At 37.6% G+C, this 27,328-nt stretch overlaps 1 protein-coding gene across 20 annotated transcripts in view; it reads left to right on the top strand.

Annotated features, from left to right (window-relative positions):
• The window catches only part of DLG2 (discs large MAGUK scaffold protein 2), a 2,435,891-nt gene that overhangs the window by 1,440,057 nt on the left and 968,506 nt on the right, over positions 1–27,328 (top strand). For all 20 annotated transcript variants that reach the window (XM_053560224.1, XM_053560234.1, XM_053560232.1 and 17 more), the window contains one exon: positions 12,345–12,398. In XM_053560224.1, the coding sequence (XP_053416199.1) occupies positions 12,345–12,398 (54 nt within the window). The remainder of the gene's footprint in view (positions 1–12,344; positions 12,399–27,328) is intronic.

Here is a 27,328-nt window from a genome sequence, read left to right as displayed (position 1 = left end):
ATTGCAATTCTAATGGGTGAAATAGTCTGAGAGCCTAGAAGAGAGACTGGCCCAGGCTGGAAGTCATCATGACACTCTTCAGCTTGGAAAAGAGTCCGCATGTGCCAGGAAACAACCTCCTTCCTGCCTTCTCCCACTTGCATGCTTTTCACTTGCTATTTCCCTGTCTCCCCAAAGCAACAGATAGTATTCCTTCTGAATATTATTCCTTTTAAATATTATTTCATATCATCACAACTGTGGATAACTGGAGTAGATAACTGAGAGTAGGAGAGCTACAGGAAAACTGAGAAACCGGGAGTCACACGCACGCTGCTGCTCTGGGAAGCTAGGACAGCTGTGGGGAGAGGAACTGGTTGGCATTTTGGACTGAGAAATTTGTAGTCTTTTTGGCTTGTAGAACAAAGAGTTCATTGCTTAGTGGATAACAATATACAAACACATCTGCAGAATACATTCTCTGGCACCAGCAAATGCCAGCAGTATTTAGCAAACCTCTATTTTTCAAGTCCCCATTCGCTTTTCCTTTTTTATCTATTCTTTCTCCAGGTTTTTCCTATTTGAAAATAATTCCAAGTAGAACATTAATTTTAGGGAAAAAGGGGGACATAGGATATTATTATACTTATATATATTATCAGGATATAAAATAAGGGAAATGGAAATAAAATTCTCTCTGCCTGTTTCTCTTGCAGCCCCACCCAAGTGCCCGCCACAGAAGTGAATGCCTTAGAGATGCTCACTGACGCCTCATCTTGGTCTCTCTCTTTAACATCTCCTCTCACACAGAAGAACCATTCTAGATATGAAATATTTTAAGACTTTATTTATAGCTTCACCTATTAGGATCTAAATGTTAGTGTAAGATTTAGTGTAAAGTTATGGTGAGTAGGAGGTAAATTAAGATTGGAGGATTTTTTTCTGGAATTAAGGTTTATAAAGCATAGAGAAAGATAATGATGGAAGATAGAGTCTGGTGATAATTCTTTTCTTCACTTCAAATCTTTTTGATTCTTTAATATAGGAGAGAGCTATTTGCCTAATTATAAGAAAACTAAAATAGAGATTATAAGCATAGAGCAAGTAGATCCTAAATGGGTTTTTGAAGGGCCTTGTCTAGGGCATACTAGACCTCATTCTTCAGCCAGTGCATTAAAAACAATTTCTATCATTGTTCTTCACCTACCTTAACTTTTGTCTTTTATGTTTTTTTCTCAATATCACTTCTTTTAACTTTCTGTATGTGAATGCTAAAAGAAGAGACTAGCATTTCCCAGAAGGAAGAATATTCAGCATCCCTGCCTCATTTGAAGTATTTCCCAGGAGAATAAACTTTACATTGAGTAAAATCAGATTCTTGGCCAGACATGGACTCATAGAGATCATTCATTTTACTCTTCATTTCTCAAATATAAAATAAATAGGTATGCTCAGTGAATTGCTCTTTCATCCTGAGTTGCTAAACTTGTGGGGTCTCAACCAGAGATTGCCTGGCTCCCAGTTCTGCCATATCTATATGGGGACTTGATCTCTCAACTGTGTGTAGTTATTTCCAGGGAGGTGGAGTGCCTAGTTTTTGATGGTCGTACAGGTGGATTCCATTGTAAATAACTTAAAAGACTCTATAAATGGTTATGAAGTAAAATATAAAAATTACATTCATTTTAAAGATAATACATGAGACTTCAAGTAAATGTCTAGTTTGGGGTTGGTCTTTAGGGATAATGTCTTCTGGAAATTTTGAGAAATGCTGTAGATGCTATTTTGCTTTTCATGATCTTTGAGTTCCTAATTTTTCCCCAAATCCCATACTCCCTCGCATCCTCTCCAACTTCTCCTGAAATGTACAGTAGGATAAGTGAGGGCGTGTGACTTGCCAGCAGCTGCTGTTCTTGTTCCTTACAGGGTGGTGATGAGATAAGAATGTGGATTTGGAGTCAAGAAGAGGGAGCTTTGGCTCCATCTAGTTACTAGTCTGGTGATACTGGGCAAGTTGTGTTACAGATTCACGCTTCATTCTCCTCATCTATAAAACGAGCATAATTTGTGTAATTTATAGGGTTATGAGAAATAGAAAGGAGGGTACATAAAGCATGATTGGCCTGGAGAAGTGTTACTGCTTATTATTTTCCTTAATTTTTTCACTGTTTGTCAGAATGGCATGAGCTACAGTACAAAATGGGGGCCAAATACTCACATTTGGCTACAACCACGCAGTGCAGTAAAAGAGCTTGTCTTCAGAGGGCAATAGGCAATTACCCCTTTCTACTCATTTCCCCTAATCTATTTCCTTAAGGGTTTCTCATGAATTTTATCTCTTTATTGTGACTCTAGTCCAGGGATATTCAACCTGCAGCCTCCTGGCCACATGCTGATTTTGTGAGAACTTTTTTGCTTAACTGTGGTGTGGTCTATCACAAAAAGCGTGGTAAGAGGTAGAATTTTTTTGTTGTTTATTTTGCTAAAGAGATTTCTTTAGTGTTTGTGTATTAAATGTGTGGCTCCTGGTAACTCTTATTCCAATGTACAGCAGAGGTTAGACACCCCTGCTCTAGTCCAATATGTCTGAAAATCAATTTACAATCACTTTCTAAGTGTATGTAGTATACCAAGCACTATTAGTCATGTAAGTGGGGTGGCTGGTGAAGAAAAGAAGTGAGACAAGGGTGTTGCCCTCAAAGTCATTACAATTTCAGGGAGGAGACAGGAATTTCATACATGAACTAATTAGCCATCAACACATCTAAGACTAGCAAAATCTCTATTAAAAATATCAGGGCTTAGTGCTTTCAAAAACTTCTTTCCTTTAGTATTTATAATTCTGTGTGAACTGAAGTAATACAAATAATGCATGCTTTAAAATTGGGGGGGATTAGGATGGATAGATTGAGTTCTGGAGTGATGATTGGGCAAGTTTTCGTGGAGGATCTGGAATTTAGGATGCATAGAATCTGATTAGATAGGTAAGAGTGAGAACCATGACTGATTCAAGATGTGGGAAAAGGAAGAAATGAAAACAAGGACATTGTGGTAGGTGTGAGTATGACATATGCTTGGAGTAGTGAGGATCCTGGCCTGCAGGAAGAAATAAGATGGAAGAAAACTAAATAACAATAATTTATTGATCACCCATTATGTTGAAGACCCTGATCCATGTACTACAGAAGAAACAGATCCCACCTTAGCCTAGATAACCAGTAATTGACAGTTTGCTCAGAATCCTGGTACCTAAATCTGGACAGTACAACTGTACTGCTAAGATTATAGCTCTTTGGTAGCTTAGCAACAAGGAGCAGATGGTATCCACATGGATCTTTCCAAGAATAGCACCACATGGAGTGAATCAGTGAATTAAGTAGGTATGGTTATTATGACATGGGGAACATGGAATAACCACATCTGAGATTTGAGCTAATGATTGTATTTTTCATGAAATCTTCAGGGAGCATTTGCATAAATAATACAGTTACGTTTTGTAAAAGCTCAGCATGAATCAGTGGGAACTGAAGTATTATGGGTTAGTGGAGTTAGGAAATCTGTAAAGGGTTTAGAGTTAGGAAAGCTGTGTCTGAATCTGAGCTTTGCTTCCCTTTAGTAATCTGACTCTGAGAAATGCACTGAATTACTCTGAGCCTCCATTTACTTATCTATAGACAAGGGGAAAATTCTACCAATCTCTGTGGGGTTCTGTAAGGAGCAAACAACAAAACACAGGTACAAATCTTACCATATGTGCCTGACACAGAATGGATACTTGCTTAATCAATGTTAGGCCCCTTCCTTCTTCTTTTGTGAATTAAATGATTGGATGTGTGTGATTGCTCTTTATAAATGATAAAACATGGTATTAGTGGTCAGTGTGATCTATTTGAGTGTCATTGTTGATCTGTAAACCTCATTTTCATGAGTCATTTATTTTAGCCTTTTATAGTAAGTTCAAAGAGATATGTGGCAAATGGGCAGAATAAAAGTCTGAAGAGTCTTCATAACAGTTCAAGCAATTTTCATTTCTTGATCCCAACAGGATTCATTCTAGAATAAACTTATAAACTTAAAAAAACGCTATCATTGGTTCCCTGATTCCTACTTCCTGGGCCTCATCTTTTCTGTACAAGAGAAAAAGAGATGACCAACTCAGCCTAACTGAAGGCTTCAGGATATCAGCCATCTTTAATAAAATATTTTGCTAGCATGTACTTCTATTTTAAAACTGCAAACTAGTACAACCTTTCTGGAAGGAAGTATGGAGAAACCTCAAAGCACTCAACCTAGACCTCCCATTCGATCCTGCAATCCCATTACTGGGCATCTACCCAGAAGGAAAAAAATCCTTTTATCATAAGGACACTTGTACTAGACTGTTTATTGCAGCTCAATTTACAATCGCCAAAATGTGGAAACAGCCTAAATGCCCACCAACCCAGGAATGGATTAACAAGCTGTGGTATATGTATACCATGGAATACTATTCAGCCATTAAAAAAAATGGAGACTTTACATCCTTCTTATTAACCTGGATGGAAGTGGAAGACATTATTCTTAGTAAAGCATCACAAGAATGGAGAAGCATGAATCCTATGTACTCAATCTTGATATGAGGACAATTAATGACAATTAAGGTTATGGGGGGGGAGCAGAAAGAGGGATGGAGGGAGAGAGGTGGGGCCTTAGTGTGTGTCACACTTTATGGGGGCAAGACATGATTGCAAGAGGGACTTTAACAATTGCAATCAGTGTAACTGGCTTATTGTACCCTCAATGAATCCCCAACAATAAAAAAAAAAAAAGTAGATCAAATAGAGATGGTAACACTTCAATCCAAGTGAATAAAATATTAATGATGTGTTTTCTAGGATCAGTAAGAGAAACTGTGTTGACTAGAACAGACTTTTGGACACATCAAATTTTACTAGCGTACAGAAACAAATGTTTTACAGTGGTTAAGAGTTATCCACTTTGGAGCCAGGATACCAGGTTTGACTCTTGATCCTGCTATTTCCAGCAGGATACTTTGGGCAAGTTACTTAAGATCAGTTTTTTTTTTTTTTAATCTGTAAAGTAAGAATGATATTTTCATTATTAAGAGAGTTCAGGCAAACAGAGTTGGATTGAGTACAAGCCATAATATGAACTGCCATCCTTTGTTCCTATTTTCTGAGCTAGTCTGGTGGTAAGTTATATATGTAACCATCCAAACATTTGATTAATGCGAGGGAGAGGGACCAAGAGCTAGCTTCCTCCAGAATTATTCCCTTAGGACAACATGCCACAGCCATTTGCTCTCTGTTAACCTTGGCTAGACAAACCCTCAGACCCTCACATGGTTCACTCACCTACTATTCTTGCCTCAGTGTCCTCTCCTGTGAGGGATGTGCTTTATGTCACTACAGGGTAAAGGCAAAGCAGGTGACAGGCCAGAACCCCTTGGTAATATTAATAATGAAGTCTTAGAGCACGGCTGGATTGAACTGCACCCACCTGGTTGGTTTTGTGGAAAGGGCACATGAAAAGGAGAAGAAAATACAGAAAAGCATAAAAATAACCCCAGTAATAAATAAAATAAATGTATATTTATAATGTTCTCTTTTGCTTTACATGTATCATTTTTTCAGCTACCTTCTTGAGAAACAGGCTAACTGGAAAATAGCATTGTCCCATTTTTTAAGTGGGGGTTGTGCAAGAGATTAAGGGACCTAGAAACCCTCTGAAAACTGGGGAATTGAATCTGAGTCAGAACAGTGAGAAATTTCCCTTCAGACGGTGAAAGAGAAACCAGGGATTTTCAGGCAGAAAATAATTGCATTTTCAGTCTGGTAGCCTGGGAAAAACTCAGGCAAATAAATAAGGAGACGTTATGGCTACCACCATGGATTCTGGGGGTAAGCAGACATGGATTTAAAAACTGGTTATGACACCTCTTAGCTTGATGCCCTTAAGCAAGTGACTCAGCCAATTTGGGCTTCTCTCCTCTCCTTTCTTTCCTTCCTTCCTTCTTGTACTCTTTCCTTCTTTCTTTTTAATATGAACAATAATGTGTTCCTTAGAACACTGAAAATTAAATGCGTTGATATATCTTAAAATTCTTGGTACATTCTCTGGAACATAAAAATTCTTTAATATGTGCTTAATACTTTATTATTATTATTGATTATTATGATCATATAGTTTTGATACTAAGTAATTCTGAAATCTGGGTCATGCCATGTTCTCTGTCTTAACTATCATATTTGTAGAATGAACAGATCAGAAATATTCCTTAATAGTTGTATAACCAAGGATGGTGGTCAGGGACACATGAAGACAAATTGTCTCTGACCCCTTCCCATTGGTATGCAACTGTTAAGATTATAGCTTTAGGGCAGCGCCTGTGGCTCAAGGAGTAGGGCACCAGTCCCATATGCCGGAGGTGGCGGGTTCAAACCCAGCCCGGGCCAAAAAAAAAAAAAAAAAAAAAAGATTATAGCTTTAGAGCTATACACCCAGGCTGGCAGGTTTGAACCCAGCCAGAGCCAGCTAAACAACAATGACAACTGCAACAACAAAAAAAATAACTGCACCTGTGGCTCAGTGAGTAGGGCGCCGACCCCATATACCGAGGGTGGTGGGTTCAAACCTGCCCGGGCCAAACTGCAACAAAAAAATAGCCAGGTGCCTGTGGTCCCAGCTACTGGGGAGGCTGAGGCAAGAGAATGTTCTCTTTCTCTAAGCCCAGGAGCTGGAGGTTGCTGTGAGCTGTGATGGCACAGCACTCTACCAAGGGCAATAAAGCGAGACTCTGTCTCTAAAAATAATAATAATAATATTAAATAATTAAAAAAAAACTGGGCATTGTGAGGGGCACCTGTAATCCCAGATACTTGGGAGGCTGAGGCAAGAGAATTGCTTAAGCCCAAGAGTTTGAGGTTGCTGTGAGCTGTGATGCCACAGCACTATACCCAGGGTGACATAGTGGAACTGTCTCAGAAAAAAAAAAAAAGATTATAGATTCCAAAATTCTATGACCGTAGAGTATATTTGTTGTCTTCCTCACTCTCACTCAACCATCAATATGTCTTTAATCAGTCATCTAGCAAACAACTTCTTTGGGCTTACTCAAAGAATGCATAAATAAATCACAAATGGTGATATCTATGCCATCATTCTTTTCCTAGGTCATGCTTCCTGTGGGCCTGTTCACACTGCATTCTGGGCCTTGGTACCTGGGCCAAAGTGAGGAGGGAAGGGTTCCTGGATCAGCTAAGATAAACATGCATAGAATAAAATTGGACTAACTGGATTTGAGCTGGCTTTGCAAATTGCTGATTAGAAGTAAAAATTATAATCCAATCTAATTTTGTTCCATGATACAACAGAACGTAACTTTGGAGGCAGGTTGCTTTGGCTTGAAGATGGTCTGCTTAACAGTTCTATGTCTTTGGGAGTTATTTAACTTCTGTTTCCTCACCTTTAAATTGAGAAGAATAGTACCTCTCTTATAGAATCGTGTTGAGGATTAAATAAATTAATTTACATTAAGTATGTGCTGCATAAGGTGAAGCTGTTATTCCTCATCCCAGTGGGTGAGGGATCTAGGTGTGTCTGAGTCATGACCCCACAAGCCTTTATATTTACCTTGAGTTTCTGGAATTTCTAGCTCTTACAGTGAAGTCCCACACACAGAGAGAGAGACACACACACACAACTCATTTTGAAACTTTTAGTGGCTTCCATTTTGTTTCAAATTATTATGCCACGCTATATATAAAAGTCATTTATATATAAATAGACAAAAAAACTTTCTTATTGATAGCTGCTTGTCTTTTACTTGGGTTCCCAAGTAAACTGAAATCCTTACACAATTTCTGCCCCCATGAGTCTTATGTTCAGTTCTTGCTGTATCTAATTCACTTGATGAATTAGCTGTTTTCTCTTCTACCTTTCCTTCTAAATTTTTAAGTACTAAATTCAGTCTTTTGACCTTTCCACTGGTTACCCTGTGCTTCTCAGACCTAGGCTTCCCAGAGAGTGCTCCTTGGCTGTCTTGCTACTTACTGTACCTCCCTTGCCAACACCTTTCCTGAGGAGGCTTCTTCATGGCAGCTGGGTCTATAACCACTTACCCACTTATTTCAGAAGCATTTGCCATATCTGGCCCTTACAAATATCAAGAAATAAACCCATTAGTCAGAATCAAAAAACTTCTTTCAAAATTTGCATTTTTTAGTTAGATTCTTTATTACTTAGATTCTCTTGGTAGCAAGCAACAAAAGTTTATTACTAGCATAAGCACACTTGTTGATGTGGTATAAGAATATTTGGGTGTTGTGTGGAAGCCATGGACAAGAAAATGACTAAAATTCATGAATAACTTGATCTAATAATTTATATTTTATTAGTATTCTCTCTGCTTAGCTCTTTTCTTTCCTTTTGCTGTGAACTGGTTTTCTTCACACAGAAGAGAATATAATATAAAAGGCAAACCATTTGTCCCTAACAATTTGTTTCACCCAAGAATGACCGATTTTCCTATGCTTTATAGTTTCAAAAATCCTTGCTCAATTTTAGATAAAGATAAGCCTTCAAGCTTCTGATTAAAGAGTTATTTTTTTTCCAGATTTGTTGTGAATCTTTTTCCAGAAAATGGAAATAAGCATATTGAAAGAGGAAGCTGAAATATGCTGAGTCCCCATTTTGATTTAGGAGTCCAATTAAAGATAATATTCAACATGAAGAGAAGAGGGCATTTATGGCAGAGCAGTGTGGAGAAAATGCTTGGAGGAAATCATCAAAGACACTGGGAAATTGGTTTTTAAGACTCAGAAACTAAACTAAATTGAACTGGGCATGGCCTCTCTTAATTCCAAATGTGAACAAAAAAATGGGAGCCAGGCTAAGCTAAGGGAGGATCTGGAATTATCAACTAATAAACACAAATACGAGCTACAATTGTTAGTAGCTACACTGTGATACCAGTTGGGATTTTTGTTCTCTGCTGTTGTATGCGTCACTGAGTGCCTAAAACTTTCCAAGACACTTCTGTTTAAATGTCTGGGACAGTCTGTGAGGGTCCTGGAGCAGAGCAATGGCAGAATCTTCAGAAAGCCCAGTGTAGCAGCATGGTGGGGTGGTGTTATTCAGAAGCACACACCATCACCTCTCCTTGACCCTCACACATCTGTCAGTGTCAGATGTATGTAATACATGTTTGTGTTCACACAATACACACATCCTGTTTGTTCATGCATTTTTATTGAGTTTTAGAGATAGGGATATAATATTAATTGTGACTTCAGGATCTTTTTAGCACCAAGAAGGAGTCATGAGTTTTCCATATAACATAGCTTCCAAATAACAGATTTTTTTACTCAAGATTTACAAAATCCATAACCTTCCAGTATGAAATTATTAATTACTACTTTATAAAAGCTGAATTTAGTTAATTGTGACTAAAGAAAGGAGGTGATATTAAATTTTAGAAAAGTAGTCACAGTTTTGTTGGTGGCACACAGATTTTGGGATTGTTTTAGATATGCTCTACAAAGCTTAGAGACACATTACTTTCCTTTATCCCCTCATCTATACTTTATCACTACATTAAGTCAATAGTTCCTAAGTAATTATTGATCTCTTTCTATGAACCCAAGTGCTGTGGAAAATTCTAGAGAAGTAATCAATTGTCAATTTTTTTTTGAGACAGAGTTTCACTCCCTCGCTCTCCATAGAGTGTGGTGACATCACAGCTCACAGCAACCTCCAGCTCTTGGGCTTAGGTGATTCTCTTTGTCTTAACGTCCCAGTAGCTCGGACCGCCACAACACCTGGCTATTTTTTGTTGCAGTTTCACCAGGGCAGGGTTTGAACCCGCCACCCTCGGTATATGGGGCCAGTGCCCTACCCACTGAGCCACAAGTGCTGCCCCCAATTGTCAATTTCTTAAGATAGAGTATTAGACCAAATTTTTACATAGAGAAAATGGGAAATAGCAACATAAACATAGAAAAGTTTTAAATGGCATGTTAATGGAATAGGTAATGGGATTTTGCATAAAATCAATTCCCACAATACCTTAATATGATCTGTAAGGACGAAAATAAAACATGGGATGAAAGTCCCAAATAAAATCAATTCATAATTCTTGACCAAATATATAATAAATAATAGGGGTAAATACAAATATTGGCTATGACACAAAGAGTTTTCAGTGTAGTCATGGTTATAAGGCACATTTTGGTGAGTCATGGGAATCCCCAAAAGCACAGGAAAGAAGTCATCAAAACTAAAAACATAAAATAATAAAAATACATCTTAAGGCTTCACCAGGTCGCTTTCAACATCTAACCTGCACCATCCTGAGACATCTCTGGCCTTCTGGGTGGTCTTTGCTGTGTCTGGGTTCCCTGTAATGTTCCAGTGTAGGATGCTAGTGTCAATGCAGGACTCTTATCATAGAGCCACCTAGATCCTGGAATCAAGGAGCAGCTTAGTAGTGCAAAAATAAATGTTGACATCAGGAAGGCTGGTATTCAAATCTCTATTCTCATTTTTCCTCAGCCTCAGTTTTCTCCTCCCCAACATAGGAACAGTGATAATAATGCATCATCAATCTGGTTTTATGGAGAGTAACTAAGAATAGATATGCATATGTTTTTGCATTATAAATGGCAACTCATGTTTGGTAAATGGTAATTATTGTTTCATTGCCATTGACTTGAGAGGTTGTCTTAGACGACATGATTTGATCAGGCCTTTTGAGTGTAATTATAGCTACTAACATAGCATTGACATCACTGGAGTATAAACCATCCTACAATATATTTTTACAATAGTCTATCTGAAAGGACATTTACTACTAATAATATTTAACATTAGTTCTAAAATTTAGAGTTTATAAAGCACATTCAAATATATCACCTCATTTTATCTTTAACCTTCTCAGAAACTTGTTACTACTAATCCAATTCTTCAGAAAAGGAAAATGAATCAGGGAGGAGTAGTGGACTTGCCTCAGATCCATACAGCACACGTTGCTGAGACCCCAGATCATACAATCAGGAAGTTGCTAAACCAAACTTGAGACTCAACCTTGAGTCTTCTGAGTCCAAACTTTATATCCTTTCACTCCAAAACAGGCCTTTTAACAAGAATTTTTTTTTTTTTTTTTTGGTGGGATACAGTGAAATGTCCTTTTCTAAAGACCCTCACTTACCCATTTGAGAATCATGAATATACCATGAATAAATAGTTGATACCCTGTGTAGGTCTGGAAGCCAGTTTTATGTTTACCATGCCCAATGGTTTTGGTTAAGACATGGAATTTTGTTTTGTAAAACCTGCTGGGTTGCCATTTGTTTTATCATTTGATTAGGATTCCTCAGACACAGATTGACATTAAAAAGCTGTTAACTCTGCTAACTCCAGAGGACACAGCTAATGAAATGTCCCCAAAGTTAAGCACTTTCCAAAACCACTTGTATAGAACATCTCTCGATTAATCATGATGAAAGTATTTCCTTTATCTAAATGAAATATGTAATTTGGGACAAAGATTAAAGATCCTTGGAGGGATAAAGGGAAAGTTCCTGTGAAAATTCTAGAAACTAAAAAATAAAGATAAGTCTACTCTCCTCAATATTCATGAAGTCAGATTGGCAATGCAAGTAGAGATTACAATCTTTTATTTTCTAATGAGTTGGCTTGTAGCAGCCCTTCCATATCAGTTTTACACAGATCCTCACTCAGCTTTAAAGGGAGTTACTGAAAATTGCATACTTTTTTTTAAAAAGAATTTAGCATACCCAATCTGATTTTCTGCCATCTTTGACTAATTTTTTATTTTCTATCTAAGGATTTCTAAGGTGTATGATTAGAGATGCAAAAATGACAAGAGATATGATACAGCGTGCATAATAAGTAAAGATAGATGCTGATAAGTGAACTCTTTTTGCAGTCTTAGACTTTGAAAAGGAAGTTTAAAGAGAATAGCTATGAATATTGTTTTAATTTTACTTCCTTGAAAGAGAAATCAAATTTCTTTAGCAAAGTTGTTTATAAATAAACGTTACAAATGTTAAATTTCACCCAGTTTAGTAGAAATCCCTTATGCACAGTATAGTCCTCACCTCCTACACCGTTGTGTAGAATTTACGAGAAAATCAGTGTAAGTTCTATGAAGACTTATTTATTTCTTTATGTGATAAATATGGCAAACAAATATTTGAAGTGGGGGAAGATGCAGGAACTCTAACACATTTCATTTATGCTTTACAGGTCCTCAAGAAAGCGTGCTGAGCTCTTTCTCAAATTAAGTTAACAGATAGAATCAGAATAGACTATTTGTTACTTAAAATTTTTTCTTCTCTTTTTAGGCCAGTCCTGCTCCTATCATTGTCAACACAGATACTTTGGACACAATTCCTTATGTAAGTAATATTTGTGTTAAGTCTTTCTCTAAAAACTGTGGTAGAACTTAATCAGTTGAATTTAAAATTTCTCCCAATCTAAATAATCTTATGAAATGATGTGTAGAATTGGTTTTGTGAATTTCCTTTATTAATTTCCTGAACCTTAGTTTAGCCTTGCAAATATTTCCCTCTTTCAGACGCGTTTTTTAAAGCACAAGAGCCCATAATGACCAAAAAAAAAAAAAAAGGACAATTCTGTACAAATCATATCAATTTGCAAGGTGGTTCACTAGAAAGACATTGAGCTGCTAAGACCACACAAAGACAAAATTCTCTGGATTTCTTACTGCAGGAACACTCGAGTTAATTTTTGTGACAGAGCCTAGAACATAAAGTAAGTGATCAATAAACATTTTGGTGGATTTTGTTGGGCTTCTAATAAGAACTGGAACAAATGCTTTGTAGAGGAGAGTCTATATATAATAAAGTGTATGGTTTTATAAAAGCAAGGAGTCGAGACGATAGGATCAGGCAGATCAATGAAACCCAGGATTCTGTATCTACAGCACTCTCACTCTTATGGATCTTTAGGATACAACCTGGCTGGGAAGGGAAGATTAGAGATGGCGACAGTCCGCAATGTGAGTGAGTGATGGACAGCATGGCAGTCCTGCAAGGTTTTATGAGGGGGCCCCAGCTGGTGAGTGGAGGACAGTGATCGAAGAGGAAGGGAAGCCACAGATCCATGCAGGATGGGACTATGAAACAGGGAACGAGGCTAATGGGATAATGCCCAAGAATAAATTCCTGGCTTTTCATTGAGTAAAGCATGCGAAACCTGGCACAAAGTAAGCACTTAGTAAGTGAAATATTAGTTTTCTTCAGTCTTGGACCCCAACCTCCAATGCCTGCATGAACCAAGCAAATCATGGACACAAATGGAGCAGTTGGAGTGGGGTCTCTAGAGAACAGAAAGCACTTGGCTCTCTTAAGGGGAAGGCTGCTGCTGGGAGTCCAGTGTGGCCAGATCATCTAGTTTTTCAAGAGAAGTTAGATATTTGAATTTTTATGTACATGTTTGCAATTTCTAAATACAGGTACTAATTTTTTAAAGTTAAAACACCGTGCACTCCAAACAAAATGTGTCTAGGCGTAGGCCACCTTTTGAGAAATGACTACCACAGAGGAACTGGAGGTCCTGGGCCGGCTCTGCAAGCCGGTGATCGGCTCAGCCACAAGGGAGCGAGACACTGGACTGGAGTGCAAGGCTGGGACTTCTTGATTATCAGAACGAGTGACTGAAACTGGGACGCAGGGTCAGGACAAGAATAACAGCAAGCTTGACTTAATGCTGAGTCACTTAACTACTAAGTAGGGCTTCTTAAATCATTCTGAACAAGGACAGTTTAGGGCCTGACTCGAAATGGGGCTAAGCTCACTGGTAGGATCAAGTGGCCCTAGCTGTGGAAAGTGAAAGGCTCTGTAGAAGGATAAAAGAAATATATTAAAGGCACCTGTGTCCACTATTCTGCCTCTCCCTCTTCCGACCTCCTTTATTTACCAAACATTTATCCTGGGGTTACTGTACACCTAATACTGTTTTCAGCACTTAACAAATTTTAATTCATTTAATCTTCATAACAATTCTATGAGGTAGGACCTATAATTTATGTAGGATAGAGCACTAATTTACAGATACAGATATTCTAGCTTAACTAATTTTACAAATGGAAAAACTTATCATAAAAACGTTAAGTAACTTGCTCAATGACTCACAGTATGGGCAGACCCAAAGTGAATCTGTGTGGCTTGGCTCTAGGGTTTGAGCTCTTCCTTAACTTATATCATTATGCTATTTATGTTTCTTCCTTACATCCCTTGTTTTCTGTCTCTCAGCTTAGGAACACTGTTTATTTACTTACCCCTTTGCTACTTGTAGATTTAGATGGTTGACAGCTTGTCACAGATGCTTCAATGTCACTGGCAAAACAGGTGAGTAGTGCCTCAAAGACGCAGACATGGGGCACAGGCTTGATTTCATAGATAGGACTACTTCCTTTTGAAATATATTATTTCAAAGTGTCCCATTAGAGTTCTCATGGCTGAACTGCCAGACACCCCCATATGGGACGAATTTATCAAATAGGATCTAAGAATCTTGTGTAGATATCAAATATGCTCAATTAACGTCCCAACTAATTAGCTAGTAAAATCAGCCACATAAAACAAATTAATCAAATTGCTCCCATTCTCCCAAACGTTAGCTTTGCATCTGACATTGAGTTCTTCAAAGTTTTTTTTTTATTATTTTCATTGACTCTTCAACTTTTTCTACTTAATGCAACCCACCTTATGCTTCCTTAATAGTTAGGATCTTTAGAGAGATTTGCTGAGCAGCTTGGTATAATAAAAATGTACCAGTTCTCATCCCAGTGTATTCCTTGAGCAATTCACTTAATCTTTCTGCACCTAAATTAATCTATAAGACAAGAAATATAATATATACCTTAGAGATTCTGTGTGTGAAATCACGCTTTGACTTCTGGCTTGACAGTGGCTTATGAATTTATCATGTGTCTAATAAACGCTTATGAAATGATACATGCTAAACTCTAAGAGCGTGGTAAACATGCACATCTACCCCCATATAGAAGAAACATGAATACATCGTGTATTGAAACTGGCAGGGTTAGCCCACAGCCATTAACGTGGATATGCTTTGGTTCTTGGCATAGTCCCAACTCCCTGCTTTGTCCCTGACTCACTAGGTAACCTTGAACAAATCACTGTTCCTTTCACAGTCTATTTTCTCATTCCCAGTGTTCTATACTTTGTTTTCCTCTTTTCTTTCTCATGTTCTCGTTGTTCACATAATTTCAGCTCTATTTAATGAAAAAACTATTTCACAGTTCCCCAGGGCATTTTAATCATGTTGCATAAGAACATTTGCTTTTTAACATTCTTAAAAAATATTACCCAAATGACAAATTTTACTTATATATTAAAGTCCTCATAAAAAATAATTTCATTACAAATAAACGTATTAATTTTTCTGATTAGCAAATTTGATTTTATGTATAAATGGTTCTTATGGAAATGGTTCCTTGGCACACATGCAAATGGCAATTGACTAGCTAAGGAAATTTCTAGGGCCAAAGGGAATTTTTATGTAAGTGCCTAATGAAAGTGCAGAAGATATTTAAAGAGATATCATTTTTTAGGAAGGTAAGTTAAGATACATTAGAGCTCACCATTAATGAAGAGGTCACTGAGGTTCTTATGTGTCAGTGCCTCAGATAAGCTCAGGCTGGATGATGTCATGATATTTTAGGGTTGGGTAGGACCTTACCTGTGGCAAAACCCAGCCTCTCAAGCAAAGCAGGAATCCCTATATGAGAATTAAAATCACTCAAGGAGAAGCAGAGAGAGAGAGAGAGAGAGAGAGAGAAGAGAAAAAAAAATTCCCATTTCAATATTCTAGTTTCTATTTTTTTCTCAAGCTTTTTGTTATTCCATATTATATGTTGAATACTATTTTATGCCAGGTATTAAAATACTCTGTTCATAGAGATCTTATAGTAGCTAGAGCTAGCTTTTAATTTGTTAAGTCCAGCTCCCTAAACTTGAATCCATCAAATAATAGCATGTTGCCCTCTGGGTACTCTGCAGACAACTAACATGGAGCCCTCCTCTCTCTTCAGCAGACACTAAAAAAGAGTTCTATATCAAATGCCAGTGAAATAAATCCCATTCTTCCTGCTTTAAAAAAATGAAATTAATAAAAGAGATTCTAGAATTCTCCCCCTCCACCCCCCAGCAATATCCTCTAGTATTCATTTCACAGTTTGGTAATATTCTGTCCTATCTTCTGAAAATATACTATAGAAAGTGGTATACCTGAGAATCATGAGTTTTGACACTTGTTAAGTAACTTGGGTGTCAATTACTGCAAACTTCTCATTTTATAGACACAGGTATTCTAGCTTAACTAATTTACTGTTACCTCACGTGACATTCAACTTTTTGTGTTACCAACAACCACAAAATCAGTGGCATATAACAATAAGCATTTATTTTTCTTTAAGTGTTTGCCAGTTAGCTAGGCCAGATGCTTCAGGCTACAGAGTGTAGTAGTTCTACCTTACCTGTGAATGGTACGTTCCAAGTCCTCCCGTGAATGCCTGAAAGTATAGATAATCTTGGATCCTGTACACATGCACTTTCTGTCTCTATGAAGGACTAATGATACATGGTGTAATTTTAGCAGTTTTGCAGTTTAGGTGCAACCACAAAACTAGACTGAGTTTCCTTTTCTTTCAAAACAATTTCAGGGATAAAGGATTTGTTCTTAGTGCAGATTTTAGCAAACTTAGCATATGATTTCTTTTCCTCCTCTTATTAAGTCTAGAACTTTCACTTGTGCATTTAAAGGAAGTACTCTGCAGTTTCTCTTTGGTATATTCAAATTGTCAGCATCACCACTCGCTGGGACAGTCGATCTGATAACCAAGAGGGCTACCCTACTGAGTGACTCATGGGCAGGATGTGCTGAACAAAGAATGATTCATGTCCCTTATGGGACAGAGCTAGAAGCAAGAGATTTCATCACACTACTCAGAATGGTGTACAATTTATAACTTAGAAATTATTTATTTCCAGAATTTTCTGTTTAATATTTTCAGATCACTTTTGACCACAGTTAACTGAAACTGTGAAACTGTAGATAAGGGTTGACTGCTGTACCAGGTTGGCTGGGGCATCTCTGCTGCATATGTTGCATCCTGGAGTCCAGGAGGTAGAATGGTAGACATCCATGTTTGTTATTCATATTGCAATGGCCAAAGCACAGGAACTCAAGCCCACAACATAAGCACAGTTAAAGCCTCTGCTCACGTTATATCCACTAACACCCAGTTGGCTAGAACAGGTCACATTACCAAGTTCAAAGTGAAGGAAGGAGTGAATATTTGCTGAACAGTAAATTGATTCACCACATTAAGACCTGAAATAAAAGGGCTACAAGTCTGTATATGCCCCTTTCTAACAAAAAAAAGAACAAAAGAAGGAATCTTGAACTTTAAATTTAAATATTGATAGGTCAGTGACACTAAAGCATTAAAGTGTCAGAGAAACCTGGTTCAACTGGGAAAGGGAATGAATGTCTATATTGTTATGTGTTCAAGGGGAAATATTGAGAAATAAAAGAAACATCTAGCATGTACCAGCAGTATAATGACTACTTTCCTATGAGAAACCTTTTTGTCAGAGGTAAAAATAATAGTGGAGATGGGGTCAGAAGTTCCAGGATTGCTGCTTAGAAGGCCTTTCAGGAAAGTGAGGAGAGAGAAAAGTAGAAAAAGAAAGTAAAAGAAGAAGATGAGTTATTTACAAAGACCATGAGAGGCTCCTCATTAGCTTTGGCTGCCAAGAAGATAATGTATGTAAAAGTAATTTGACGGTCATTATAATACCATTGTAATGTTATAAGTGATATTTTTACAGAGTGGGAAAGCCCGTTGGATGTAAAAACAACTATGTAAGTTTTGCCTGTACCCACTCTAAGATGAAAAGGCAGAATACAAATGTCTACATGCAATAACTAAGAAAATGCCATGAGAATATTTCAGATTGTATATGAAACCAGCACATTGCACCCCTTGATTGTACTAATGTACACAGCTATGATTTAACAATAAAAAAAAAAAGAAAAGAAACAACTATGATTCTAGGGAAGAGGACAAGAGTGTGATCTAAAGGGAAAAATGGCCTCCACAAAGGCTGACAGTGTGAGTGATAGTGCAAAGAGAAAGGATGTTGTGGGTTCAGGGACACAACAAAACAATTGAATTACCAGTGAGATTCATTCAGAAGCCAGAGAATGGGCTTGAGTCTAAGAGATGTCGTTAAGTGACGTTTAAATGACGCTTCTGATTGATTCCATTATCAGGAAGCTAAAGGTAAGACTTCTGTGAGGAGGAAGTTTCCATATTACAGAAGTGAAGTGAGCAAGTCCTGGGCTGTGAAGTGGACAATCAGACATTAATTTCTTTGAGTCGCTATGTACAATAATAACAGACCCTCATTATTTATTCTACTATTTGCTTTTAGTTGGACAGTTTTTCAGAACTGCTGTGATGGGAAAGAGAACAAAGGTACATTTGTTTTGTTTTGTTTTGGTTCCTTTTTTTTTTTAAAAAAAAACATTCTGGCAGTGATTAATAATGATAAGATATATTGAAAGACTTTGGAGATTTTAGCATATTTATCCTTCAGCAAACATGTTTTCTTCTTTTTATGGTTTTCCCATGAACACTGTTAAAACTATATTATTGACATTTCTATACGTTGGGAATATAATATTGTCTAGAAAGTAAAGAAAAAAATTTACTGCCAGAAAACAGCTTAATTTTGGCTAAATCTTGCTTATGAGGCAATAGGAATTTAGCAATAGAATCAAAGTTATCAATAATTGTCTCAGCATCAGACCTAGCCAATCCAAATCCATTTCTCTACTGCCACCATCAGCAAATTCCCTGCTTTTGGCTGCTTGTTACTTTGCTCTGAAAGGCAAGACGTGGAGCAGAACAGCACTCTTCAGATAGTAATGTGCATGAGTTGCCTGGTGATCATGTTAAAAGGCAGATTCTCACTCAGTCAGTCTGAGATGCAGCCCAAGAATCTGCATTCCTAATAAATTGCCAGGTGAGGCTGATGCCTCTCTTTAGTAACAAGAGAGCATAATGAGAGAAACGAACCTTTAATTTTATGCACAACAGGGTTCTAAGTCCACCTCAGGGTTCTAAGTCCACCTCTGCCTTAGGACTTTTGTGGGCTTTGGTTTAGTCCAATCATCTATCTAAACCTCTGTCATTAAATATAAAATAGGTATAATAATATTGCCTTGCAGAAGCTGTTAAAAGCACTTTTCTTAGTATATAGAAGGTCCTTAATCATCATAAGATTTGGAACAGGGTGAGGGTAAACATATGATGAAATAAAATATCCTATGACTTCATCTTTCCCTGATGAACCAAGAATGCAGCATTCGTAGTGAGTTCTGTGTGTAGATCCCAGCCCTACCTACATCTCCATCTTTGCTGTAACCCAAGATCCCATCAAACACCTACTAAATTAGAAACTATACTTTTAAGAAGAACCCCTATGATTTTTACACATATTAAAAGTTAAGAAACACTGTTAAATAAGATAGAACTTTCTTTGATGATTTGGATCCTGCTATTTTGTTTGTTCACCACTTTTTGGCCTGCCCTTGGGGCAGTACATCTGTAGAGATAAAGTTCCGTTTAATTCAACCAATTGAAAACTCTTAATGATCAACTGCTATGTTGTGCTTGTTTCTAGACCTCTGCTTTCCAAGAAAGTAGTTATAAGCCATACATGGCTATTTAATTAAAGTAATACAAAATTATAAAATCAGTTTCTCAGTTGCACTACTAGCACATTTCAAGTGCTTAGTAGCCGGTAAAGCTATTGAGTACAGTATTCAATAGTGCAGATATAGAATATGTCTATCATTTCAGAAAGGCCCATGGATAGAGCTCTTCTAGATAAAAAAGAAAAATAAGGGATAGGGGAACTAATTCTATCAAGGGATTACTATATTCTAGGTTCTTTATATATATTGCCTAGTTAATAATCAAAATTATCCTCCTAACCTTTGGGAGTTAGATTCATTCCCTTCTCTTTAGAGTTGAGTGTGTTCAGATCTTCTAAACAGTGAACACTTCAGTATTTGTGGGGTATGCTCATAAATAGTCAACACTCTCCAGGATTTGTGGGGTATGCTCATGTGGAAGACATGGCCTATTCTTACAGCCTTTGAAGGCTTAACTTTTAAGATCTCATGTAAGACATACATAAGGCTTGCAAACAATTACTAGAAGTTTCTTAAAAGTTCAGTGATCCATTCATCATTTTCTTACTGTAAAATTATACAATTCCTATTTAGACTGGGATGAATTTTTAACAGGAAAATTTTTAAGAAATCAATGGAAGACCTGCCCCACTTGCCCATTCACAAATCTACTTCAATCTTTGCTGCTCTGCACTACCTCTGCCCAGGGAAGTTTGTTGTTTATTCATCTTATAACTTCTCATCCACTAGGAAGCCCTTGCATAAGCGTGACATATTGGACATAAAGGAGGAGGCACTGGGAAAATAAAATAGTTGTCCAAATGAAGAATGTGATTGGAGGGTGGTAGTAGCAACATAAGCCACTTTATCTGGGAGTGGTTCCCCTGAAGACACATGCCCGTATACCTAGTGGCAAAGAAGCTACTGTTGTTGGCAGAGCAGGTTTAAGAACAAAGGGAAAATGATCCTGAAAAATATTTGTATAGCTTCTCAAATACATTGCTACTCAAAGTGTAGTCTGTGACCTAGAAGCACTAGGTCTCACAGGACTAATTACTTGAATTGCAAGATCTTCATCTCTATCCTAGAGATATAGAGTCATAATCTCTGAGAGTGAGGCTGAGGAATCTGTATTTTTATAAGCACATCAGATGATTCTTGTCCACACTGAAGTCTGAGAGATACTGCTGTACAATGTACAAGACACTTTTTTTTTTTATTGTTGGGGATTCATTGAGGGTACAATAAGCCAGGTTACATTGATTGCAATTGTTAGGCAAAGTCCCTCTTGCAATCATGTCTTGCCCCCATAAAGTGTGACACACACCAAGGCCCCACCCCCCTCCCTCCGTCCCTCTTTCTGCTTTTCCCACACTGATGCAAAAAATGTACAAGACACTTTTACAAGCTAGTAGAAACCCTAAGCAGTTCTAGGTTAGGCAGAAAATACTGCATACAAGTAAAACATCTACTGTACAATCATATGACATTTAGCATTAATCTGAACCAGCATTTAATCCTGGTCATTATTTTTAATCACTTGGGACATTCATTCTCTCTCATAGTCTAGTGAAGAAAAGATACGTTAACAAAAATGGATAAAGCCTGGTGCAAAGCGCATTATGTTAAACAGTCATTGATTGTCTCTGCCTGACTCTCTCCTACATATCCTAAGGAGTAGAGCTAAAATAACACTTCTTGGAAAAGGAGGTTAGGGATAGTGCTTCTATTGAGTGCTTCTACTGCAGGCTGTTTCTTTCTTTCAAAGAAATTATCATGCTGCATTGCAGTTATTTCTTTAATGGTTGATCTTTCCCCCAGTGTAAAATTCATGAGCACAGGGAACATATTGCTTTATCTTTCCTGCCCTTGTACCTCTACAATCCAGCACATTTTTACTGACTAGCAGGAAGAAGAAAGGAAAAGAGTAATGGAGGGAGGGAGGGAGGAAAGAGAAACTGCAGTAAGAGGACATGTTATAAGAAACCATCCTAACTGAAGGAGTAGGAGAAAGGTAGAATTGTATTTGACTCAAAAAGAATAAATATGGTATTTCTAGGAAGAAACTGCATGTGCCAAAGTCAAAGTTCTGAAAGCTCATATATCGTGAGTTCCCTGTAGCTGGAGCCTAGAGCAGTACCAGGATGTGAGGTGGTGGAGGTGGGGTTGAGTCTAGTTATGAAGGCTTGTTTGCATGATATGGGGTTTGTACTTTATCTTGCAGCCCTTGCTAGTGGTACCATCTTCTCAGATATTTAGGAAATTATAGACATCTTTTTTCAACACCGTGCCTGCTATGTTGTAGCAGCCTAAAATATATATAAAGAAAATAGACACAACAGCAGAATAGCAATGGATCAGAGGCTGTTCTTGAGACTTTTCTGTGTTTCCCTATCTCTATCACTTCTTTGTTCACCTGTCTCATTAGTCCAGAATGTCTTTTCCTCCATTTATGTCTTTTAGATTCTATTAAATTGCCACTGCCAACAGAAATCCCTCAATACCTCAAGGCAAAATTAATGTCTCGTTGCTCCTTGATTTCATAGAATGTCACTCACAAGAGGCTGATTGCTTTAGTGAAAAGAAGATAGACTGGGGTCTTTATTTCTACCATACTCTAGCTAGGTAACACAGGAAATTAACTTCTCTGATCCTTTTCTGTCTTCTCTAAATAAAGATAGTATTACCCATCTTGCGTAGTGTATTATTTAGGATATAGGGTCAGTTACTGATAACACAGACCAAAATAACAATACTTTTCCAAGACAGGAATGTATTTCTGTCACATATGATAGTCCCTAGGTGAGTTGTCCAGAGTTGGAATGTCTATTCTGTTCTACAGGGTCTTAAAGGGATCCAAGTACATTTTATTTCCTTATTTATCCCCCACTTGAGTGTGTTCCTTATACATATTGTCCAAGAGGCCTGCCGCCAGGGTAATATACCAAGGAGGAGCACTGCACGGAGTGGGGGGGCGGGGGGGCGGGGGGGTGCAGATCTGAGGCCTTCTGATTTCAAGATTGTTCTTTTTTTAAAACACTAAGAGAGGCAATGAAAGCTTCATGGTTCTCTCCTGCACCCCTTTTATTTTGTTAAACTTGGATTCAATCCAAAGGTTATCCTTAATCACCTAGAAGGCCACAAGTTGCCTAAGGCCACAGGTTCCCTACCCTACAAGCTGCAAAGGGAGATTAAGCCCTCTGGTCTTTATTCCCAAATGTCCTGAGCCCAGGTGAAAATTAGAGATCCCATTACTACGGAAGGAAATGATCATGAATACTGGAGGACAACCACTTCTCTCTTCTACACGGCATGGTTAGTCGTATTGGTCAAAGTGGGGAGATTTTGCCCAAGGGTGCTAAAAATAACCCATGAAGTACTGGAAGGAAATTAGAGAACTGTTCTCTATAGTTTCTCATCACTTCTAATTTCAACTTTTTATATATTCATAACATTGTATTATTATTGTTGTGCAAGTATACAATTATTATACAGACTAGCACATATGGGGGGTGAATGCTCATAAATATTTCACTGACAGGAGCACTCAAACTTTTTAGGATTCACCATTTATAAGCTTTAAAGATAGTATTTAGAAATTGTTTGCCTCATAATAAATGACAACAAAATGATGACTTTTGTTACCATATTCTCCTTGGTTAGTAGAAGTTCTATTACTTGATAGTGGCCAAATAGAATTGTGCTTTGCTGACCTCTAAATTCTAGGGAGCATCTGACTCAGGTCCACATAAAGGTTTCAATAAAGTTTGTCAGGGTCACACTTAATTGTGTTATTCACACTTAGCTGTTTAACTAGAGGGGGTATTTTTATTTGAAAAGCTGATTTATCAGATAAAAATGTGTATTTTATAATTTGATCTGCATGATCATACGGATTGAAACACATGTGGCCCCCCAAAAGTGGGCACCTGACTTACTGGCTGAGCCTATAGTTGAACGTGCTCATCTTTCAATGTATGATCCACACAATGCTTTTTTCTTTTTCAAATGTACTTTTGAATAAAAATATAGGCAAATGTAGGCAGTCATATATGATGAAAGTGAAGATCATGGTTGATTGGGTGAGAACAAATGAAAGAAAGATAAAGGAAGAGCAACAATGAGGAAAAAGCAAGATCAGGAAAGGAAATGAGAACAGAGTCATGAAAAGGGATATCTTAACACTTTTATATTGTCTTTCCTCAATTATAAGAGTATGATGTTTGGATTGAGCTAAACACTCTTCTTTAAAAAAGAAAACGAGGAAATAATAAAAAATTTTCCTGGAACCTGGGGAACTTTATGTGATACTTATGGTATTTTATAATCTTTTCTGTGCCCTGTTAAATTTAGTTGGTCTTTTAAATGGACTTTTCTACCCTCATATGTTTTAGGGACAATTCTTGAGGGAATAACTGTAGCTACTTTTTGAAGGAAGATCTGATACCTTGTTTCAATGGTAATCTTTTCTAAGTGCCTTATCTTATAACCATAAATTATTTTCCCTTGATTTTTCACTTAGAAATTCCAAATTTGTTGGCTCGCCACCTGTAGCTAAGTGGCTAAGGTGCCAGCCATACACACCAGAGCTGGCGGATTCAAATCCAGCCTGGGCCTGCCAAACAACGACGACAACTACAACCCTAAAAATAGCTGGGTGTTGTGGTGGGCACCTGTAGTCCTACCTACTTGGGAGGCTGAGGCAAGAGAATCGCTTAAGCCCAGGAGTTGGAGGTTGCTGTGACCTTACCCTGGGCATCACGGCACTCTACCCAGGGTGACAGCTTGAGGCTCTATCTCTAAAAAGAAAAAGAAGAAGAAGAAGAAAGAAATTCCAAATTTGTTTGGATATTTGAAGAGCAGGATGAACTTTCATGAGCTTTACTTTTGGTGAAAATGCTTAGTTGCTGATCACAACATCCTTACTAAAAATGCCTTTTGATTATTGTGATTTCCAAGTGCCCCAAGGATGCTTTGCCCAGAAGTGTGGGAGCATAAAACTAAAAGAATAGTGGCAATCTAATGAGATTTCACATGAAGGAGAAGTAGTAATGAAACTATAAAGGCAGGTCAGACAGCACACTGAGAGGAACTAATAAACAATGCCATCTTAGTATCACTTTAAAGACAAGCTCAAGGAAATTTTTGTTTACTTTTTTGTTGCTTTTAAAACACATTGCTAATACCTTTCCTGATCCCCTGAAGCAGTTATTCTCAACCTCTCCTGAATGTTGTAATTGCCTCCTGCTTAAAAAATGCCAATGCCTGGACACCAGTATTAAAGATGGATCTTTAATGGATCTGAGGCTGGATGTAGGCTTTGGTTTATTTAAAACTTCCTTAGGTGGTTCTTTTGTGCAGCCAACATTGAGAACCACAGACTTAGAGCTGCTGTAAAATAGAGTTTGATCTGTTTGAAATTGAACTATACAATTAATGCTGGCACTTGTATTGCCTATCATTTTTAGAAAAAGACTGGTAACTGTAGTGTGCAGTGTGTCATAAATCACTAAGGGATGTTAAAGCATTCTAGTCTTTCTAATGTGCTGTGATTGCGCAAAGGCCTTCCCATGGAAATGGCTGGTTGGTTTAGTGGGCTCATTAGAGCAAATAAACCGAGCTTGCACTCTGTTAATTTGGAAACAGACACAGCCACTGCTAACAAAGCTGTCTGTGCACAGTGCTTGCCCTCAGGTTCAGATATGATCAAGTTAACGAAACAACCCTTCAAGGATCGTTCTTCTGACATGTCACCCTTTGTGAGTTGTAATGAGGTTGATTAAAAAGGGAGGCATGGTCAGTGCTTTGCAATTTGGCCTAAGGCCTCCCAACAAAACTGAGAAAAGAAATTTCCAGACCAGACTACTGTTGAAAACTAGTCTAGGACTGACCTTTAGGTAGGTCATTATAGATTCTAAGGTTCAATTTAATTAGAAATAGTCAAATACCAAGACCCTTCCCAAAGCCCCCAGAAGCTTTCCTTGACAACCTCTTTCACTGAGCTTTCCTCCATCTCTGAATTCCTCTGGCACTTACTTTAAAAAGGATGATGATGAAAAGTTTATTTAATTCAAGTTTACTTAACAGCAATCTGGTTTAATAAACGTCTTCTTGGCTGGCAAAACGGAAAACTATGTTGGTGTGGCCAAGAGCACAAACTTGACATTTAATATAACCAGCTCTTGTGTGAATTTGAGGAAGTTACTTAAGCTCTCTGAGCCTTAGATTTTTATTTGGGGAAAAGTGGAAATACCTCATAGTACTTGTATGAGAATGATCTGAACAATTTCATTCAGGTTTTTTTTAATGGTACGAATAACAGTTGCTTATAATTGCTGAACTAGTTGCGAATATATTATCATTGTCTAAACTGAAAGGTTAGAAATTTTAATAAAGAGATTCATAGATTAATAACTTTTCCAAGGTCACACAGCACATAGTGAGGGGAATTTATTAATAATAATAGCATTATGTTTGTCAGTGGTTGTAATAAAAGCCAATTTGTTAAGTTACTTAAGAGATGAGGGAAACACTTTAAAGCAGCTAAGGTCAAAGACAGTGGTGTCACACACTTCATTAATAAGAGGTTGAAGAGCTGCAAAGAAGGAAGTTGTTCCAGATTGTGGTAGACAGAGGAAATTTGCAAGCATAAAAAACATGTGGTGAAAATTAAAACTCAGGCTGGGAAAAGATCTTAAAAGAGTATTATTAGTGATGCCACTGTATCTCTAAACAGTAAGTAGAAATTGAGAATGATTCAGGAGGGTTGGGGTGAAATTTCTAAACCAGTGAAGCTTTATGTATGTTATTTTAATTCTCAAAATATCCATGCAGGAAGCAATCATTTTATAGCTAAGGAAAGTGAAAGATATTTTGAGGTCACAAAGTTCCCAAGTTTGTAATGATTTGTTAATGGTAAATTGGACTTCAGATCTTCTGACTCCTCCCAACTAACTGATTATGTCATCTTAAGCAGATATTTATAAGCCTTTCTGGAACTCAGCCTTCTTGCCATCAATCAGATGAGGGAAAGAAGCTCTTTGTATGCTGGCTTTGGTCTTTTAAATATTTTATCCTTATTTATAATCTCTGTCTTAGTTCAGACTGCTATTGCAGAATGCACAGACTGGGCGGCTTAAGTAACAAGACATTTTTGTTTCACTGTTCTGAACTGAAAATTCCAAGATCAAGATGCCAGCATTTTCCAGTTCTGCTGAGGCTGTCTTCCTGGGTTGTAGAGGGCCATCTTCTTGCTAAATCCTCATATAGATGAGAGCAGAGAGTGGAAAGCCAGCTTTTTCCTGCATCTTCCTATCATCACGAGAGCTCCACTTGATGACCTAATTACCCCTCCCAAGGCTCCATTTCCAAATACCATTTCACTGGAAATTAGAATTTCAACATATGAACTGGGGGTGTGGGGATACAAACCTTCAGTTTATACAAATCTCTGAGTTCCACACAATTCTAAGGTACTGTGATCAATTCATATAACAGAAGTCTTTGAATGCCTGCCTGTGCCAGGTACTATCACTTTGGCTCATTTGAGGGGATTAAGACAAAGTTTCCACTC

The sequence above is a fragment of the Nycticebus coucang genome, chromosome 14 (assembly GCF_027406575.1).
Source record: "Nycticebus coucang isolate mNycCou1 chromosome 14, mNycCou1.pri, whole genome shotgun sequence".
NCBI lineage: Eukaryota > Metazoa > Chordata > Mammalia > Primates > Lorisidae > Nycticebus > Nycticebus coucang.
Note: the sequence above shows the minus strand (reverse complement) of the source record. Positions and strands in the feature narration are given on the sequence as shown.